General features: G+C 58.0%; 1 protein-coding gene across 12 annotated transcripts in view; it reads left to right on the top strand.

The window, feature by feature from the left end:
• The window catches only part of DYSF (dysferlin), a 205,276-nt gene that overhangs the window by 117,294 nt on the left and 68,770 nt on the right, over positions 1 to 19,212 (top strand). For all 12 annotated transcript variants that reach the window (XM_005867776.2, XM_005867772.2, XM_014540931.1 and 9 more), the window contains 5 exons: positions 6,335 to 6,428; positions 6,947 to 7,024; positions 14,905 to 15,086; positions 17,646 to 17,786; positions 18,588 to 18,617. In XM_005867776.2, coding sequence (XP_005867838.1) covers positions 6,335 to 6,428; positions 6,947 to 7,024; positions 14,905 to 15,086; positions 17,646 to 17,786; positions 18,588 to 18,617 — 525 coding nt within the window. The remainder of the gene's footprint in view (positions 1 to 6,334; positions 6,429 to 6,946; positions 7,025 to 14,904; positions 15,087 to 17,645; positions 17,787 to 18,587; positions 18,618 to 19,212) is intronic.

The following is a 19,212-nucleotide window of genomic DNA, read 5'->3' as shown; positions in this document are numbered from 1 at the left end:
CGTCCCAGCAAGGACCACAGTGAAGAAGAGATCCTGGCAGGTCACCCTAGGGTTGTGCGGGTCTTTTTCTCCGGAAAAGAATCCAGACAACAAATCCAGCCTGGTTTGTAGCACTTGCTGATTCCCATGGTGTAAATATCTCTGCCACAGCCCATTTCCTGCCAGCAATGTGACATCATGCAGGTGGGTATGGGAAGGGGTGGGCAGTAGTAGCACAGGGTACTATCTACCTTATAGATATGCTAGACAGAGCCTCAGGAGCAGGATAACAGTAAAAAGCAGTAAAATAAGTAGGAGGTAATGCGTTTGAATATTTATCACCTTTGTCTTTTGAGTGAATTTCTGTAGTTATAAATTTATAGGATTTGGCTTTTACAAAGGGCCGTATTTAACAACCGCCTTGCAAAATGGTTGAAAATTTAACGATCTGTTCTCATGAGCCCTGTGAGTGGGTCCCAGCCCCTGCTGCTCTGGGGGTGGGGTGGGGTCCTGACCCTGTTGACATAAGAGAAGAGATGGGGGCCTTCAGTAGTAGCTCCCTTCCCAACAGCTCTGTCACCTGTGTTCTTTGAGTCCATCATGCATAGGAATTGAGTTCTCCCCATAAAGCGAGGAGGGCAGCTGATCCCCCCATGCCCATCTGCTTGACTGTGCTAGGGAAGGGGGTACCCTGGTGGGCGCCCAGGAGACCCCCGAGGCCCTGCGGTCTCCTTCCTGACCACCGTGGGTGTGGCTGCTGTGGCTGCTGTGGCTCTGTCCCCTGCCTGCTCAGCCCCAGGGAATCCCACTGCGAAGCCTGTGTCCTCTTGCTCTGCCCCTTCTGTCCCCCTCCTGCCTCTGCTCTATAGATCCTGACCCAACCTCTAGGCCTGTGTGGGGCAATGTGCCATTACCAGAGGGAGGAGGTGTGTATGTGACCGACAGCGTGTGGTGCAGAAGGAATCTCAGACATGCGAGTGGTCTCACGCTGCTCTGCGGGTCCGGTTCAGGCCAGTGGAGGAGTCCCCTGCATCGAAACTGCTTGTTTCCATAGGACCTGCCCATCTCCTCCCAGTGTGGTGGCCACACTGAGGCCCTGGGGCAGAACCATCAGCAGGCTGAGGTGGGCTGGGCCTCTGGCTCGGGGACCCCTGGGGGAGCCCCTGGCATCTGGGAGGGCGAGTGTTCCTTACTATTCTGAGCTCAGGCTGCCCCGGGAGCCCTGGCTGCCAGCTGGGCAGCAGCAGTTGGAGGCCACCCAGTCCCCTGGGCGAGCGGCAGGATCCCTTACACAGCTAGCCCCAAGACAGAGTGCGTGGCCGCAGACCGCGTGGCTGCCAGCCCCAGCCCCAGCCCGGGAGTCTCATTGCCATGAGCTATGGAGGCAGGAATGTGACTGTGGGAAACCCAATGCCCTGGGCCTGGCCCTGGGGCTGAGGAAGAGGGTGCGTGTGCAGTGGGAGTGAAGGTCGCTGGGTGGAAAAGGAGCATCAGCCACCCCTGCAGCCTGGCTCTGCCTGGGCTCCGAGGGAGCGCAGAGGAAGCCAGCCTTCCCTCTCTGGGCTGTGTCTTCCCCCTGCCCCAGCTCGCCCCTCTAGCCAGTCTTCCCCTGAGCTCACGGGTGGGCCTCCAGCACGCTGCTGCTCTCTCCCTGTTCTAGCACCTTCTTAGTGCCCTTCCTCCAGGGAGACTTCCTGAATGGGATCTCCCAAGGGCCCACGACTGTCTTTTCACCCCGCAGATGGCCCTGCCCTGGGTGCAGTGATGCACATCACTTGTCCTTCCTGGAGAGGTGTCAGGCCCCGAGCCTCCTGAGGGTGGGAGGGTGCTGTCCAATGCACACTTTCCTGTCCCTTCCCCTGGGACCTTAGGCCCAGGTGATGCACTCCTGGCTTAGGGTGGGGAATGCTGGGATCCACGTGGTAAGTCTTCAGTGGATAGTGACCCAGTGCCAGATGCAGGGCTGGGTGCAGGGGAGAGAGGAGTGTGCATGTCTTGCGTGTGCACACGGGGAGATGGATGCAGGAGAGAAGCTCGGAGAGGCTGGGTAGGGGACGCTGATGCAGGCAAGGCAGTCAAAGAGGTGCCTAGGCCTCAGTGATGACTGAGTCGAGGGAAGAGCTCAAGTTAGCTCATCAGGGAGGACATTCCAAGGTGGAGAGAACAGCCCGTGCAGAGGTCCTGTGGAAGAGGGAAGGTGGTGGATTCCAAAGTTACAGAAAGCTGAAGGGCGTGCAGTAAGGAGGGGAGAGTATTGTTTGACACGAGACTGGAGAGATGAAGGAGTTAAACTGACACCCTTAGCACCACTTACTGAGTGCCAGGTGCCTGCCACGGGCAGTGGGTGCATTTTATGTAATATTCACCAGTGGTTCTCAACCGAGGGAAATGTCTATTCCCCACCCCATGCCCCAGGGGACATTAGACAATGTCTGGCGAGGGTTGGGGGGTGCTATGGGCATCTACTGGGTAGAGGCCCTGGATTCTGCTGAACATTCAACAACACATAGCACAGCCCCAACAAATACTTACCTGGCCCTAAATATCCAGAGTGCCAAGGTTGGAGATACCTGCATGTCTATAGTCCTCGCACTGGGTGTTGCCACAATTGACACTTTACAATGAGGAACCCGAGCTTCAGGAGCTGAGCTTCCCCGAGGCATGCCAGCTCCCCTTCCCTGACCCACACCGTGTGTTCCAGGCCGGTTCTGACTCCCGGAGACTCCGTTCGAGGCCACGGCTAGGCTGGGAGGGAGAGCTGGCCTCCCCTCTGCTCCTGGGATCTGAGCGGATGCGTGGAGAGCTCAGGTCCCCCTGGGAGGGTCAGAAGACGTAAAGACGTTGGCCAGCTCTGAGGGTGGGGTTCTGCCCTGGGTGGGAAACAGGGCAGCTGCAGGGCCCTGGTTAGTGGGTGTCCCGCAGCCCACCTCCTGTTCTCCCTGCTTCTTCCCAGCAAACTCCGTCTGTCTCTGTGAGCTGGGGGAGAGAGGAAGGAGGAGGCAGGGCCATACTTGGGTGGCAGGTGGGGTGGGGTGGGGGATGGAAGAGGGCCTGTGAAGTGGCATGGCGGGGTGGTGGTCAGGGGCATTGGCAGTGGGCCCCTCCTCTGGGGGCAGGACAGATGGAGGAGCCCTGGCAGTGTGAGGGGCATTCCTGGAGGGAACACTGGTTTCTCCCTCTGAAGAATGGTCCTTCTCAGGGCCTGAGATACCTAGGCGAGCCTTCGTGGAGATCCCAGGGAGGGGGACACCCTTTCTGATCGCAGGCGGTGGCCCTGCCCTTGGACGGAGACCCAGAAAGTTCTGCCAAAGCCCCAGGCAGAAGCCTTGGTGGGAGTGGTGCTGATGGAGGCGGCTGGGGGAGGCCCTCTAGAGGAGGTGTGAGGTGAGTGGGGATGTGCACTGGCAGTGATCCGCGAGCAGGGAGGTCCCTGTAGGCACCTGGAGGGAGAGAAGGAATTCTGGGGCCTGTGTGCAGCCGAGTCGGCCTCGCTCCTTACGCTCGCCCCAGCTACCTACCTTTGGGGAGGAGGGGAGCACACGTGTGTTGCCAGGCTAAGGCGAAGGGGCTATAGAGTCCTGGACCTTCAATCCCACCCCAAGCGGAACCTTCCCCCCTCCCCTCCCCGACTAAAGTGCACTGAGCTGCATGTGCTATGCGTTGTTGCACCCGGGGGCTGGCCAAGCCATTTCCAGCGTCCTGATCTGCTTTCCTTGGCGTGCCTGCACCTCACGCCTGGGGTGGCCTGCTGGGCCCCCCAGGTCCAGCCCTATGCGCAGCCTCACAGACCCTGAAACTGGGAACGGTTAGCTGTTGGACTTGGTGCATGCTCTGGCGGGATGCCAGCACACAGCCAGGCCAGACGCCGCTCCTCGTGGGAACGCAGGATGCTTGGGGGCCACACCTGCCTGGGAGGGAGGACCCAGGCTTGCTGGCCTTTGGGTCTTTCTGTAGTAGCCTTCCCTGTCTGTAGTATGATACCCTCCCTCTTATCCTGCTCTTGTGTGGGGTGTGTGTGTGTGTGTGTGTGTCTGGCGGGATGCCAGCACACAGCCAGGCCAGACGCCGCTCCTCGTGGGAACGCAGGATGCTTGGGGGCCACACCTGCCTGGGAGGGAGGACCCAGGCTTGCTGGCCTTTGGGTCTTTCTGTAGTAGCCTTCCCTGTCTGTAGTATGATACCCTCCCTCTTATCCTGCTCTCGTGTGGGGTGTGTGTGTGTGTGTGTGTGTGTGTCTGTTGAGAGACTGAGGGCTGTAGCTCCTGAAGTGTCCATTTTTCCAGCTCCCGGAATAATGTTGAACAACTATGGGATGCATGAATACCACCCCTAAGCACAGTTGCTAACTTCATAGTTTATGACTTAATCCCCCCCTGTCCTGACTGTGCCCCATTTCTCTCATAATAGCAAACATTTATGGAGCATTTATTATGTGTCAAGTGGTATGCTAAGAACATGTAATTTTTCTCCTTAATAATCACAGCAACTCTGAGACAGATACTGTAGGATTATCCCGAATTTACAGAGACTGGTTCAGAGAGGTTAAGCAACCTGCCCAAAGTCACACAGCCAGTAAATGGCAGGGCCAGAATTGTAACCCAAGTAATCTGGTTCTAGAGCTTGTGTTAAAGTTGTGGCCAAAAGAAGGAGGTCACTTCCTCTCTCTGTCAGAGAGGGGGGTGTCCTGTGGTGGGAGCTAGAGCCTGCCCAGGTGTAGTAGAACCTTGGTGTCCCCTGGGAGAGCCGATGAACACGTCCTTCCAGTATGCGTGTTTTATGGGCCTCCTTTCAGGATGGAGCAGAAGAAGACTGGCTTACCTTTCGGATGCATTTCTTTGTTGACCCCGAGTGACCAGGACAGGACTGGGACGATCAATGGCTCTCCTGGCTAGGGAACAGCATGAGCTTGGGATGGGAGCAGACGGGAGCCTGGACCATCTTTGAGGAGCATGGCCGGCCTGAAGCTGAGGATGGATTTGAGGGAAATAAGCCCTGGTGTCAGATGGGAAGATGGGCCAGGTCATTGGGTCTGACCAGGACCATTCAGGTAGTGAGAGCCACCGAAAGATTTGGCCGGGGAGCCAGTGGTGACGGTGGTAATGACGCTGTGCTGGCTCTGGGTGTGGGCAGATCAGAAGTGGGAGGGCCAGCGCCCAGAGAGGCTTCTTGGACCAGGGGTCTGGGCGGGGGCCTGAGGGTGGGCGTGGTTTGGGGAGGGAGGCACAGAAGTGGCCCTGTGCTTTGTATTTGGAGGAACTGGGGGACTGGGTAGCTTAGGGCCCCCTTAGGCTGAGATTCTTGGGAAATGTTTGCAGGTGGGGATCCCGGCTGCCCAGGAGAACGGCTCTGGGAAGTGGCCATTCTGGGTGGGCCTGGGTGGGGGATGAACAGGCCACCCACGGGGAGGCCAGGGTCTCCTTTCAAGGGTATGTGTGCTTGTATGCTAGGAAGAGGGACTGGGCCAGGAGCAGGTGTGGGAGAGGGGAGAGGGACTTAGAGAAATCTGCATGACAGCAGCAGGAGCGGACAGCGTGGGAGTGCTGCCCAGCTCTCCCCAGCCCCTCTGCTGAGCTCCTGGCTGAGGAAGGCTGGTGGGCCCAATGTCATAGAGAGCCCAGGCTGGGAGGCGGGGCTGGGTGTGAGTAGAGCATTTCCTATTCTTGTATGGGCCTTGGTCCCTGTTGGCTCACCAAGTCCCCCAAGCTACACAGAACCGCGATGAGTGGCGGCAGGGTGGCAGAGGTGGCAGTGGGGCATCCCTGAATCAGGAGGTGGACAGGGGGCCCAGGGCAGGTGGTTGATTGCCCAGTGGTTAGACCCCAGTGCTAATGAGGACAAGGGAAGGGGAATGACCATATAGCTTTAAGCACAGACTGGTTTCTGAGCCTCAGTGTAGACCCCCGCTGCCTCCTGCTCTTGTCCCTGCCTCCGGCCTCAGCCTGAGCCCAGGAACCCAGGCTCACAGGTGGACAGAGATGCTAGAGCGGGCCCTCCAGACTTTGCCTCTTCTTAACTCATCCCGGTGGGCAGATCACCACTGGATTTTCCTGCAGATCCTCTTAAAGTCCCACCTTCTATCAAACTCCAACCCCGTGTACTGGAACTACTCAAACTTCCATTCTGACTTGTCTGGTCTCCACTAGAGAGGAGAAAAATTTCCCCGTGGACTTGACTGTGGGCTGTAGGAGAGGATGAGCTGCCCTAGGGTGAAGTTGGAGGCTGATGGCCCAGCTCTCAGCAGCCGAGGAGCATTGTCTAGAGGTCTCCTGACCTGGGGACCAGGCCCTCTGGGTCAACCTCCCTGTCACCCTCAGGCGTGGGGTCGAATCTGTCCTGACCAGCTCTGTGTCTCCAGGGCGGTGTGGTGGATGACAGGAGTGAGGATTCCCGGTCCGTCTCCACCTTGAGCTTTGGCGTGAACAGACCCACGATTTCCTGCATCTTCGACTGTAAGTGATGCTTCGAGGTGTCTATGGGGTGATATGATTGGGTGTGTGATCTTTTGTTTCTGTTTGAATGGGGCTGTATGTTCAGGTGTGTATGTGGGGCTGTGGAGAATGGAGTCTGTGTTCTTTTGGTGAGTCAGTGTCTTGTGTGTGTGTGTGTGTGTGTGCCTGCACACGCACATGCCCGTCTATGTATGGTGTGTCACCTCTAAGCTTCAAATCGGGCATTCAAGATCTGGTGCATTCTGGCTTCTCCTGTCATCCATTTAGCTTCTCCCCCTTCTCCTCCTCCTCTGTCCCCTCTTTCCAACTCTCGCCAGACCCAAGGATACATCACTCAGGTGTCTACTTCTGAGCTGTGGTCTGTTCTGACTTCTGCGGAGTGTGCCATGTGCCATTTCTATCGTTCAGCGCCTGTGCCTGCCGCCCTTCCCAGGGACAGACTCCACCTTTTCCTCTAACCCTGGCTCTCAGCCGCCTCCAGCCCCTCACTTGGCATCTCTGTTTCTTCCCTGGTGCAGACGGGAACCGCTACCATCTGCGCTGCTACATGTACCAGGCCCGGGACCTGCCTGCGATGGACAAGGACTCTTTCTCTGGTAGGTGGGGGAAGGGAGGAGAGCCAGGGACCAGAGCTGAGAGCTGGGAACCGAGCCACGGGGCCTTCAGACCCCGGGGCACAGGCCCAGGGCTGCTCCTGCAGGTGGGGGTGGTGCTTGCTGGGTTTGTGGAGGTGGCTGTTGTTGCCAAGGTCACTGTGGTTTCCTAGTTGTCAGGTGGCTGGATGGACCCCTCTGTAGGGTTTGGCTTTACTGACCATCCCCTCCTAAAAGCCCATCTGGCCTTGACCCCCAGGATGCCCTCTCTAGGGTCTCCTGTAGCCTCCTCTTGCTCCACCTGCTCCTACCCAGGTGCTTCTCTGCCTTCTAAGCCTGGCATTCCCAAGAGTATATCTGTGTCCTCTTCTCTGGGCACTGGGCCCCCCCCTCCTCCCAGCTTCAGTGACCACTCATGTCAGGGAAGCTTCTAGGTCTTCAGTTCCTAGAAGCCCCTTATGTCCAGCCACATCTTGGTCTCTCCCCTGGGATGCCTCAGAGGCACCTCAGTTCATCCTGTCCACACTGAACTTCCTATGACATTCCAGGCCCCGCCCCCATCCTAGGCTTTCTGTGCATTTCCTACCTTGGTCCTGGTGTCCCATCAGCGTGGAAACAATCTGTCACCCCATCCTGTTGATTCTGAATCTTCCTCGAAAATGTCCCTCAGAACCGACCTTGTCTCTTTGTTTCTGGACACTCTGGTCATCTCCTGACCTCCCTGCTTCCTTCTGCACTGCCCCGGAAGGAGATCTGGTCATGTCACTCCCCCGATTTCAAATGTAGACACTGACAGATACATCCTCAGCTCTCCAGCCTAACAGGCAACCCTTTTGTCTTCTGACCGCATGGACCTTGCCAGTTTCAGTTTTCCCTGGCTGCCCTCTATCCACTAGCTCTGGCCCCACCAACTTTTGTCATCTTTCTAGCCTTTGTCCCCAGTGTCCTCTCTGCCTAGAATGCATTCCCTCCCTATTGCTAACCCAGCGAACTCCTCCTCATCCTTCACGACCCAGCCCAGATGCCCTCTGACTCTTCCCCAAGCCGACATGGCTGTTCCTTTCTGACCACCCAGCACCTCTCTCAGAGCCCTGACCCGCTGCACAGGTGAATTGCCATCTGTCTTGGTCACATGCTTCCCCCGGTGACTGTGGGCTCCTCCAGGGGGGGCCTTGTCTTACCCTTGAGCCTGTAGCACTTCCTGTCTGAAGAACCGACACAACGCAGTGCTCACTATGCGCCCAGGCGCTCCACTGACATGATTTCATGTAACCCTTATAACTCTTGTGAAGTGGATATTTAACACTCTGTTTTATAGATAAAGAAACAGAGACTCAGATGGCTTAACTAATGGCTTGAGTTAAAATACCTGTCAGGTGACATATCAGCCTCCAAAGGCTTGAGTAGCACCGAGCTCTGCTTTGAGAATGATTTGTTCACAGAATGGCCCTGCAGCTTAGAGCCACGTGCCTGTCCTCCCTCCCAGCCCCGCCCCTGCCCCTGCCCCACGGGGGACCTCTCTGGTTCCTCCTTCCCAGCAGCTGTGCCCCGCATCCCCTCCTCTCAGGGACTTGTTCTCCAGCCCCGGGCAGCCAGGCTCGGGGCGGATAGAGCAATTTCTCCTCTGTGGCTTGGGTCCCGGGTCCCGGGTTCCGAGAGTGCCCTTTGCAAAGCATACGCAAAGCCAGCAGGCAGGGATTGCAGGCCAAGGGCGGGCAGCTGCAGCTCCCGGGGAAACTGTGCCAGGCGGCTTTCTGACACTTAGAACGTACCCTGGGAAAAAAGTGGACTAATTCACAACCTTGTTTCCTCTTCGTTTGGGGAGGATAGGAGAGGTGGGGGTGCAGGTGGTGGAGGGGGCGGTGGGTGGTGGGGCTCAGGGGGGAGGCCCTAGGGCTGGCGGGGACCCTGCAGGGAGGGATCTCCTCCAAGGAGCCCGCGCTAGGAGTCAGCGTGCACCTCTAGACAGCAGGCAGGCAGGCAGGCCGGCCCGCGTCAGCCTGGGACTGGCCTGCAGAGACGTCACACTTTCCATCCTAGCCCCACCCCCTCCCCCAAGTAAACATCCCTTGAGCGCTGAGGGCACTGCCCAGGGCTTCCTCAGAGGCCACTGGCTTCTGAATGAAAGGCCTGATTGAGCAGCTGCTGGAAAGGAAAACAGCAGCCAACACGGGTGAACCTATAAAACCCAGAGTGTTTATTTTCACTCCCAACCCCTAAACCAGAGCAATTTCTCCCCTGGAACTGACCCTGGGGCGGCTGGCGGCCGGGGCTGTGTATGGCCACCGGCTGGCATTTCTCAGAGGAAACTCCTGTGTGAATCCAGAGTGTCTGGGGCCGGGAGGGTCCAGCGCAAAGTCTGTCTCGGGTCGTATGGTCTGGCCTGCCTGCCGGGGGTCTGGAACCCTCGGCCACTCTGACCGGCGGTGCCCTGGGCCTTGCCCCGCAGGGGTGGGCTCCAGTGGCCCCGAGCTGTGCTCCCGCCTGTCCCCTGTCTGTGGGCCTTGGGACTGCCTGGAGACCCGGCTGTGTCTGCTTCCTTCTCCCTGGCCGAGGGTTTGGGGGAACACACAGGAATTTCCCAGGAAACATTGGTCGAATAATAGTAAACTCAGTCAGGAGAGGGAGACTCGTGGAGATACTGCCGCCCGGGCTGCCCGAGGGCTTCGCCGTGGGTGGGGCTGAGTGGACGTCCAGCACAATTCTCTGGACCACGGGAGGGGCGCGTGTGGCCTGTGGTTATGGGTGTGTGGCCGTGTGGCGAGTAGGCATAGAAATGTAAAGTGAGGTTTAATTCAGATGACCTCTGTGATATTGGGCTGGGGCTGCCACCCCTGGGGGGCACCTGGAGAAGGCACTGGCTTTACTTTGGATGGAAAAGATGGAGCGGACTTAGGGCTCACATGTCCTCACACCAGACCTGCTGGGCAGCATCTCTTCCCCGGGAATTAGGGGGTGGGGGGCAGCTGTCTGCCTTTCCCAATTGTCCCCCATGGAATTCTGCTTTGCTCTCCCCCAGTTGGGTACCAACATTGCTGTGGTTTGAGGGAACCATAAGCTCTGCTTGCAGAACTGCCACCAAGACAGACGCTGTTTTGAGGTCACCACAGTCCAGAGAATGGCCCTTAGCACGAGGGACCCAGAGACGGTCTCTGAGAGCCCCGCAGGTAAGGGGGCTCCGGGGGCCTGACCTGGCTAAACACGAGAGTGAGAGATGGTGAGCAGCCCAGGTGCTGGGGTGGCGTGTCTGTCAAGAAAAAAAGCTCCTGTGTCCTCTTTGCTGCTCTCGTGGTTCTGGGGGAGTCAGAGCCGTACTGGTGGGGTGGTCCTGAGGATGGTGCTGCGAGGCCCGTCTTCGGTGAGGGCTGATGACCTGCGGCTGCCCCGCCATTGGGCAGCTCACTCTGTGGGGACAGGGCTTTCATCCCCCCCCGCCCCCCAGATGCAGGCCCTGTCCTGGGTGGGGCTGGGACATTCTTATGTTTGGGCTCCCCGTGTCTGGACTCCAGTCAGGGCCCACCCCCTCTTCTGAAGCACAGCGTTCAGGGAAGGCTGGCTCTGCTTGGGGGAATTTTCTAGTTGAGCTTAAGGAGCTGTTTTCCAAAGTGCATGGGAGGCTTGTGAAATGCTCCACTTACAAAGGGTTCCTGAGCAGGAGAGGCTGGGGAACGCTGCACACAGAGATTTACAGTGCGCCGTGGCCTTGAGGGGCTCCGCGGCGGCGGCCGCAGAAGGGGCCTGTGTGATTGTTTGAGCGCTCACTAGCTCCCCAGAGAACGCACATTTCGAAGAACACATTTTGGGAGACGTTGATCTATCTACATAGGATTCAGTCCAAACTGCTCAGCGGGAATCCAGGACCGTGCGTGATCTGCCCCCTCCTCCTCCCTCCTCTGTCCCCCTGCCCTGCGCCCTCTTCTTCCTCCCCTTAACCAGACCAACTCCTTGCTGTTTCCCACGTGTCTGTGCTCTTTGGAGCCTTTGTCACCTGTGCTGGGTGCCTCCACACCCTCTTTTCCTTGGTCTGCCTTGGGAACTCCCACTTGTTGGAGATGCAGGGTAGGCGACCACCTGTGGGAAGACTGACTTAGTGTCACCAGGCCACACCCAGCACCCCCCACCCCCACCCCGGCACCTTATACGCCCCGCCGTTAAGTTGCACATCTCCTTGTATTGTAACCGTCGTTTAGTGACCACTTCTAACCGGTAGTCGTGATCTTAAGAGCCTGGATCGTGTCTCATTCATCTTCATATTCCTAGCCCCGTGCTTCCCTCCCACATGTGGTTAGTCAATCATTGTATACTGAATGAATGATGGATGACAAATAGCGCTGGAGTGAACATCTTTGTACATATAGGTTTTTGGTTAATTTGGATGATGCCCAGGAATATGGGAAACGGGGTATAAACAGTGCTGTGTTTTCCTGGGCACGCTGCCCAATTGCTTTCCTGAAGAGCTGCTGAATTGCATCCAGCAATGAAGGGGAGCACACCTAGTTCATCAAACATGTGCCAACGCTGGGTTTTATAAATCTACACAATTTTTCTTAATTTTATAGCAAAAATACCGCTGTCTTACAGTTTTCATGTGCAGCGCCTTACTGTGACGAAGTCTGCTCTCTTAGGGACCCTTACCCTGTAAACATGGCAGCAGGAGCACTGGGCTGGGAGTCATGGTGTTCAGTCCGGGCCATGCGTGAGCACGGGCTAGTGACCTAGTCTTCCTGGGGCAAAGCTCCCGCTCTGGCAAGTGGGGTGATGCTACCTGCCCTGGCCCCTAGTTGGGTGCTCTGAGCTGGTTGGTGGAAGGCCCACGAGGAAAGCTTAGGGTATGGGGAACGCAGAAGTGTCCGCCCTGGAGCTCCAGGAGGGTCTGAGCGGCAGAGCTGGGGTGCAGGACCCCAGGTCCAGAGAAGCATCACCTGCCTGGGCCTCTCCTGGGGATGGAGTCCGGCAGGACCTTCTGTGATCAGGGCCAGAGCGTCCCAGGGCAGCTGTGGTCCTCAGGGAGCTCCAGTCCAGCCGCATTTCGCCTCAGCTCTGGTGGCACTCTGGCTGGCCTGGCGGGTAAGGCCTGAGGGCTCGCGCCGGCCTCTCCTGTGGGAGTGGTGGCCCTGCAGAGAGCACGGGGCTGGGCGGACAGGGAAGAGATGGCCCTCACCCCTCCTTCGCCTCTCCTTGGGATCTGCTCCTCCCTGCTCTGGGCTTTCCTGGAAGAGGGATGTGTCTGTGCGTCTGTCTGGCTTGCCTTCATCTGACCACCTTGCTTCAGCAACACCCACCCCCACTTGCTTCTTTTTTTTGGAGGGGCTGGCCCCTGTGGGGGGGAGAGGCCAGGCCCCAGCACACAGTAGCCCAGTGTCTGAGGCCCCAGGCCTCCAGGCCTGCTCTTTACAATGCCTTTGTTGTGTGTTTTTTCCTCCCATGGGCGGGCGGGGCGCGTGTGTGGGTCTGGGTGATTTTTGTTTGAAAGCCACCCCCTCCCGTCCCCCCGCGCTGAGCTCATTGCTGTGCTGATGGGCCTGCTGGAAGGAGCCGGCCTGCTCAGGGGCCAGCGTGGGGGGTGCTGCCAACACCAATACAGTGTGCACAGCCGCTACAATGTGCAATTGTGATCTTTGTGTAAACGCGGTCGGTCTGGGGCTCGCACGCTTATAAAAATAAAGCGTTGGGAAGCACAGGGGGTGGGAACAAAAGGGGCTTTTTCGCCGGCTCTCTAATATGGTTTTATTTATCGGAACGCTCCCTCTTTCCCTTACTGGAACCAGGGAGAGGTTCTCTGCCGAGCTTGGAGCTGATGGTATCACAGCCAGACGGTTTCATTAAATGCACAGACGCCGCTGGGCCCTGCCAGGGGCAGGAAGGGAAGGGCTCGGGCCAGCCCTGCCAGGCTGGTGCATGGAAGGGGGAGCCCCATGCCAGGGAGGCTCCCACCACGTAGCGGTAGTGAGATGTGGTAGCCTTTCTCCCCTGCCAAGAGCCTCCTACTGCCCTCTTCTACCCCCAGAATCAGGTTCCAAACCAGTTTCCTGCAGGAAGTCCTCCAAGATTTACCCCATAGTGCCTTTGTGCCTGAGGCTGAGGAGCTCATCGAGGCTGGTGGCTGCCTCCTGTTAGCCAAACCTGTCCTTGTTCAGCCCACAGCTTCTGCCTCCTAACTTAGATCCTCTTCTCCCTTAAACCTGGCCCCGTGGGTGACAGCTAGAATCTTAGACCCTGCTCCCTCCATCCCATAATGGGAGTCCTTGCATTGCCCACCTCAACCTCCTCACCTCTTCTACTGTCACTCTCTGCCACCTCCTATGCAGTGGCCATGGTGTGCCATTTGGTCTTCTTCAGGCCAAGGAGCATGTCCTGCTCACCTCCTGTTTGTGGGGAAATTCTGTCTCCCCATCCCAGCCCCAGGGTTGCAGGTGGACATCCCAGCACCCTTCCGAGGCCAGCAGGGCAGAGCCATTACCTCTGAAGCCCTTTTAAGGCCACGTGTGGGGTTAGGGACGGCATTGGGTTGGACTGTGAGGCTCAGAGGGTGCAAGGTACTGCAGGATGGAGCAGGTGCAAAGGGGATAGGGCATGTGTTAGAGCATTTGGGCTCCACCTTCTCAATACATCTAGCACCCAGCTGCCAGCCTCCTGCATCCCTAGACTTTGCTGTCACGTGCCCTCAGCATTTGGCATTTTGAGTCTTATAAAACGTCAGCCAACTGGACCCCTCCCCCAGGCTGATGCCCTAATGGGAGAAGTTTGGGAGCCCCTTCTCCAGGCCCTCTGCTCCTCTTGTAAATTACATGCACTCGGTCTCATAGGCCCTTCTCTTGCATTGGTTTCCAAAGTGTGGCCCTGGGGGCCAATCAGTACCACCTGGGATCTTGTTAGAACTATAGATTCTCAGCCCCCAGCCCAGACCTGAAGCATGAGTCTCTGGGTGGGACCCAGCAGCTTGTGTAAGCCTTCCAGGCGGTTCTGCTGCATGTTCACACTTGGAACCACTGCGCTAGAATCTTCTCTAGTGACTCCAACCTTCCCTGTGGGACTAGGCAGAGGGAGTGACTAGTGGCTGGGTCTCCGGCCAGCATGGCTGGGGCTGGCATGCGGGAGAGGAGTTTGGGGACAGTAGGAAGCTGCAGGGCTCTTAGGGTTCCTCTCACACCACCCACAGCTCTTGAGTCCATGTGCTTCTCTCTGGTGCCTCCCCGCCCATCTAAGCCACCACCATCTCTGCCCAGCCTCTTCCAGTAGCCTCATACCTGGTCCCCCCGCACTCACTTCTACCCCCTCCGTGTGGCAGCCGGAGTGAGCTTGCTGAAATGCAGCCTAGGCACGCTATGCTGATGGCACCGACATCTCTGTTCTACCCACCCCCCTTCCTCAAAGAAGCCAGGTCTCTTCCTCACACACTCGACTGCACCTTATCTCTAGTCTTCAAAGAACTGACCAAAATGGTAATTTTATGTTTGTTTGTATGAATTGTGGCTTTGATTCAATTGCATTTTCAGCCCCTAGCCTCTAGCCCGGCATACAGAAGGCACTCAATAAATGCTTGTTGGATGACTGAATGAACTAATGAGTGAGCCATCCAGGGGCTCACTTCTTCTAACTGGACCTTGCCCCCTGGGGATCAGCCCCAGAAGGAGCCCAGAAGGGGAAGTTCTCTGGGTTACTGTGCCCTCTTGCCTGGATCCAGGCTCCACTTCCCCGTGGTGGCCCACCCCGCCCGCTCCTGGAGGTCAGGGAGAGCCCGGGAAATGGGCGCCCACCTGACGCTGTAGCACCAGCCGGGCAGGCACAGCTCTGCTCCAGCTCTGTGGCCTGAGTGACTCCTGAGCAGCCCGTTCTCATGGTCTCTGCTGTGTCCTGTCTCCCGTCCCTTCCCCCGCCCACAGATCCCTACGCAATCGTCTCCTTCCTGCACCAGAGCCAGAAGACGGTGGTGGCGAAGAACACCCTGAACCCCACCTGGGACCAGACGCTCATCTTCTACGAGATCGAGATCTTCGGCGAGCCGGCCACCATCGCCGAGCAGCCGCCCAGCATCGTGGTGGAGCTGTACGACCAAGACACCTATGTGAGCCTCCTGCCTTCCTGTGTCCCCTCACTGCCCACTTCCTCCAGGGGCCCCGGGAGGGACGCTGCCGTGAGGAACGCTCCCCAAGCAGATGGGTGCCCCCTGAGGCTGGGACTGATGCCTCTGCCCTGGCCCCACAGACTGCAGCGTGGTCAGAACTATTTTAGAGGAACGAAAACGGGATTGGTAGCGCCCGTGCTGTGCCCACAGCAGAGAGAGGGGACAGGTCTGGAAAGGAAGGTGCTGGCTGCGGCCCACAAGCCGGGGTTTTCTCTGCCTCTAACTTGCTTACAGGGCCCCAGGCCAGTCCCTTCTCCTCATCAGCGTCCTGTGTTGACGCCACAAACATTTGTTAAGCACTTTGTGCTGGGCTGGGTGGCCCCTCACATTGGGGTCCCAGTCTAGGTGGGAGCTGAGACGCACCCACAGACAGAGAACCCTCCAGGGAGACAGTGGGTCCCTGAGTGCCACGTGGCTCTGAGGCATAGGCAGGCCCTCTAGCAGAGCTGCCCACAGCGTGTCCTTTGCTGATGGAAATGCTCTGGGAGCCACTAGCTACATGTGGCTATTGAGCAGCTGAAATGTGGCTAATGCAACTGAGAAACTGACTTTTGAATTTCATTTAGTTGGAACTAATCAAGCTTTAAATGTAAATAGCTGCAGGTGGCTAGTGGCTCCGGTAGTGGGCAGCACGGCTGAGGAAGGTTCCCAGGTGGGCTGGATGTGCAGAAGCCTGTGGGGAAGATGCAGCCCTGGAGGAAATGTGGGATCGGGTGTGGGTGTTGGGAGGAAGCAGCCTTGGGGTGAGTGGGAGACCGAGGAGAGAGGAGGGCAGGCGGGGAAGGAAGAGAACAGAGAATGAGGCCAGGGGAGCAGGAGAGTGACAGGTCACAGTAACGTTTTAAAAAGAGGAGAGATGAGAGAGACTATGTCAGCTGATGGGGCATGTGGCAAAGAGGTCACCTCCTAGGTTGGGGACAGCAGTATGATGAAAGGGGAGGAGGCAGGGTTTTGAAAATGTTTCCAGAAAGAGTTGCCATGACCGAATGTCAGGTGCCCTGGGAGGGTGTGGAGATGGGGGTGGGGAAGGTGAAGCTGTTTGGGGTGCCTCCAGGTGGTGGGGGCCAGCTGGCAGTGGGCAGTGCAGACCTGGGCTGGGGAGTCAGCCTTCGAGCTCTTCCTTTGGAAGGAAAAGCCGGCTCTTTGGGAGTGGGGTGGGGGGATGAGCAACTGGAGTCTATTTGGGATTGTTGGGAGAAGAGCACAGGGCCTGGCGCCTTTGCAGCAGGGGGAGGGAGGTAGGAGGACCAGGAAGGTCCTGGGCTGAAGGAGCAGGTGCAGCCATGACCTCTTCTGGGTGGGTGGGCTCCAGGGACCTGGGGGAGAGCAGGGGCTGTGCTCATTGTTAATATAGTCAAGCAAGTCTGTACTGTCGCACATACCCTGAGCTCCTGCTGTCCTGGCTGCCCGAGCTCTGCACGGATTCCCCTACCCCAGCCTCTCTGTGACCCATCGGTAGGACAATACCTGCCCAGAGGAGCCTTCAGGAGCCCTCCCAGGGCTGGGGCTGGCGTCCACTCTGAGTGGTTGCTGCTGGACTGTCATTTGATGATCTGGGCATTTATGCAGCAGCTGGTGGCTACCCCAGAATGGCTCTCTGGGATGTCCCCCGCAGGGAGGTGACTGCACTCCCAGTCCTGTTCTGGGTTTCTCCAGAGGAGGGCCTTGAGCAAATCGCCAGGGCTTGTGAGGGCTGCAGCACCAGCTGGCTGAGACCCACGTTCTGTGCCCTCCCTCTGCCCTTGGGAAAGCTGGCCATAGGCCAGCGAGGTCACGGAGGGCCATGTCGGGGGCTGAGCTTGGGCAGGGCTGTGGGTCATGGCTAATCAGGGTAGAGGGCAGCATGGCTGGAACCGGCCCATGCAAAGGCCAGCGGTGAGAGACCAGCCAGGACCAGCAGGCTGGAGTTTAGGGTGTGCCAGGAGGGAAAGACAGGGCAGGAGAGGTGAGCAGGCTCCAGGAGGGGCCTTCCATCCCAGGGGAAGAGTTTGGACTCTCTCCTCTAGGCAGTGGGGAGCCATGGAAAGTGCCCGAGCAAAGGACGAAACATCATTTCTGCAAGACTCATATAATTCGATGAGTGTGATCAGTTTCTCTACCTGGAAGGTGGTAGAATTTAAAGGTGAAATGAACAGGAGAAACAAAAGTCCTTGGAACTATCAAATGCCTCGTCTGTGAGGGCGTCAGAGAAATACCAGGATCCTGCTACTCTGGTCTCTAATTGGCTTAGAGTTTGATTAAATTAAAACAAGGCCCTGCTAATTGGACCTGCAGAGGCTCTTCCTCCCCGACCATGACGGGAATTCACATCTAGCAGCAGTGACCAGGGCCACTGCACGTTGTTCTCGAATAATCCTTTTAAGGGGGCAGAGCTCACCATTCAGCGCCAGGGGCTGCCCTTTAGGGTTCAGAGGCCAGATGTGGGTCTGACGATCCCTCTGAGGCCACCAGGGCCCTGGGCTGGGGATGCTGACTCTTCTTTCTCCACTCCCTGTCCAGGGTGCAGACGAGTTTATGGGACGCTGCATCTGTCAGCCGAGTCTGGACCGGATGCCCCGGCTGGCCTGGTTCCCCCTGACTCGGGGAAGCCAGCCGGCAGGTGAGCTGCTGGCCTCTTTTGAGCTCATCCAGAGAGAGAAGGTGAGGCTGGGCCACGTCCAGATCCAGGAGGCGGGGAGTACCTGGTGGAGGAGTCGCGGGGAGGGGGGGGACACAGGCAGGGTCAGCCTGTGGAAGGCAGGGGGCTGCCGAGCCATCCTCTCCCTCCACCGGGGGCCTGACAGTGGGGACCACTGCAGGGAAGTCAGGCCTCCTGCTGAGACGGGTCTCAGCCATCTTTTCTGAACCCCAAATCAGGACACACTCTAACTGTGGGGTCCAATGCTGGAATCTCTGAGTCCTCTGGCCATTGGATGTATTTCCCCAGGGTCATATCCTGAGGTTGTTTCTGGTTGGGGCGCAGGGCCTTAATTGTGGTGGTGGTGGTGGTGGTGGGGGTGGTGGACTCCAAGGACAGGGAAGGGCAAGTCCCCTGTTCCAGTGCTGCTGTGCCACAGCCCAGCTGTGATCCCAGGCCAGCCCCTTCCCTGCTGTAAAGTAGGGGGTTGGCATTAGAACCAAATCATCAAACTTGCTCTTAGTGTGATGTGAACCCCAATGTATTAGCCAGATAGAAGTGGGGCTGCTCCAGGTGAAGTGTCTGGAGAGGGACACAGCCTATGCCAGCCTGGTTCCCGTGCACCCTGCCTCCAACTCCCAGGCAGCTCTGAGGGACCCCAGGCCTCTGAGGAAGAGAGCGTGCAGACCCCTGGACTGTCTGATCACTGGCATATGCCACGAGTGTTGTTTTGTGGTTGGCGATGGCTTTGCCTGGCCAGGGCAGAAGGGAAGGTGAGGGGCCTGAGTGACCAGCACCTGAGAGAGCTCTTTCCTTCCCTCTAGCCGGCCATCCACCACATTCCTGGCTTTGAGGTAAGTCTTGCTCTCAGCTTTTCTTCTTCAAACTCCCTGCTGGCCTCCCTGTGTTTGTAGCTCTGTGCTTTGCTAGCAAGGGCAGCAGGCAGAGGAGGGCCCAGTGGGGCCACAGGGGTGGGGTGGATGGGGGCCGGGGTCCTGGCCCAGCTCAGGCCTTTCCTGCCCTTCTTCCCTGAGAAGATCACACACTCAGACTGAAGGGACCTCGCGATCAGCCAGCCCAGTGCCTCTCAGCCTGGTTGCAGGTTAGAATCCTTGCGAAGCCTTCAAAATCCCCGGCGCTCAGGCCTCACCCCAGACCAAAGGAAGCAGGATCTTTCCGGTGTGGCCCAGGCATTGGTGGTTTTCAAAGCCACGCGGGGGATTTCAATGTGCAGCCAGGGCTGAGAGCCATCGACTAGCCAGGCGGTTCCCTGCGCGGCATCACGGGGATGCTGTGGGAAGTACTTCGTGGGTCCCACTGCGAACCTACTGAAGCAGACGTGCAGGGGCCGCGCGCAGCTGCTCACAAGCCCGCGGAGGGTTCTGGTTTAGACCGTAGTTCCCAGCCCACGGTGCCCACCCTGACGTGACGTGACCGGGAGAAGGAGAC

This window comes from Myotis brandtii, unplaced genomic scaffold (assembly GCF_000412655.1).
Source record: "Myotis brandtii unplaced genomic scaffold, ASM41265v1 scaffold251, whole genome shotgun sequence".
NCBI lineage: Eukaryota > Metazoa > Chordata > Mammalia > Chiroptera > Vespertilionidae > Myotis > Myotis brandtii.
The sequence above is the reverse complement of the archived record's forward strand: the minus strand, read 5'-3'. Positions and strand labels throughout refer to the sequence as shown.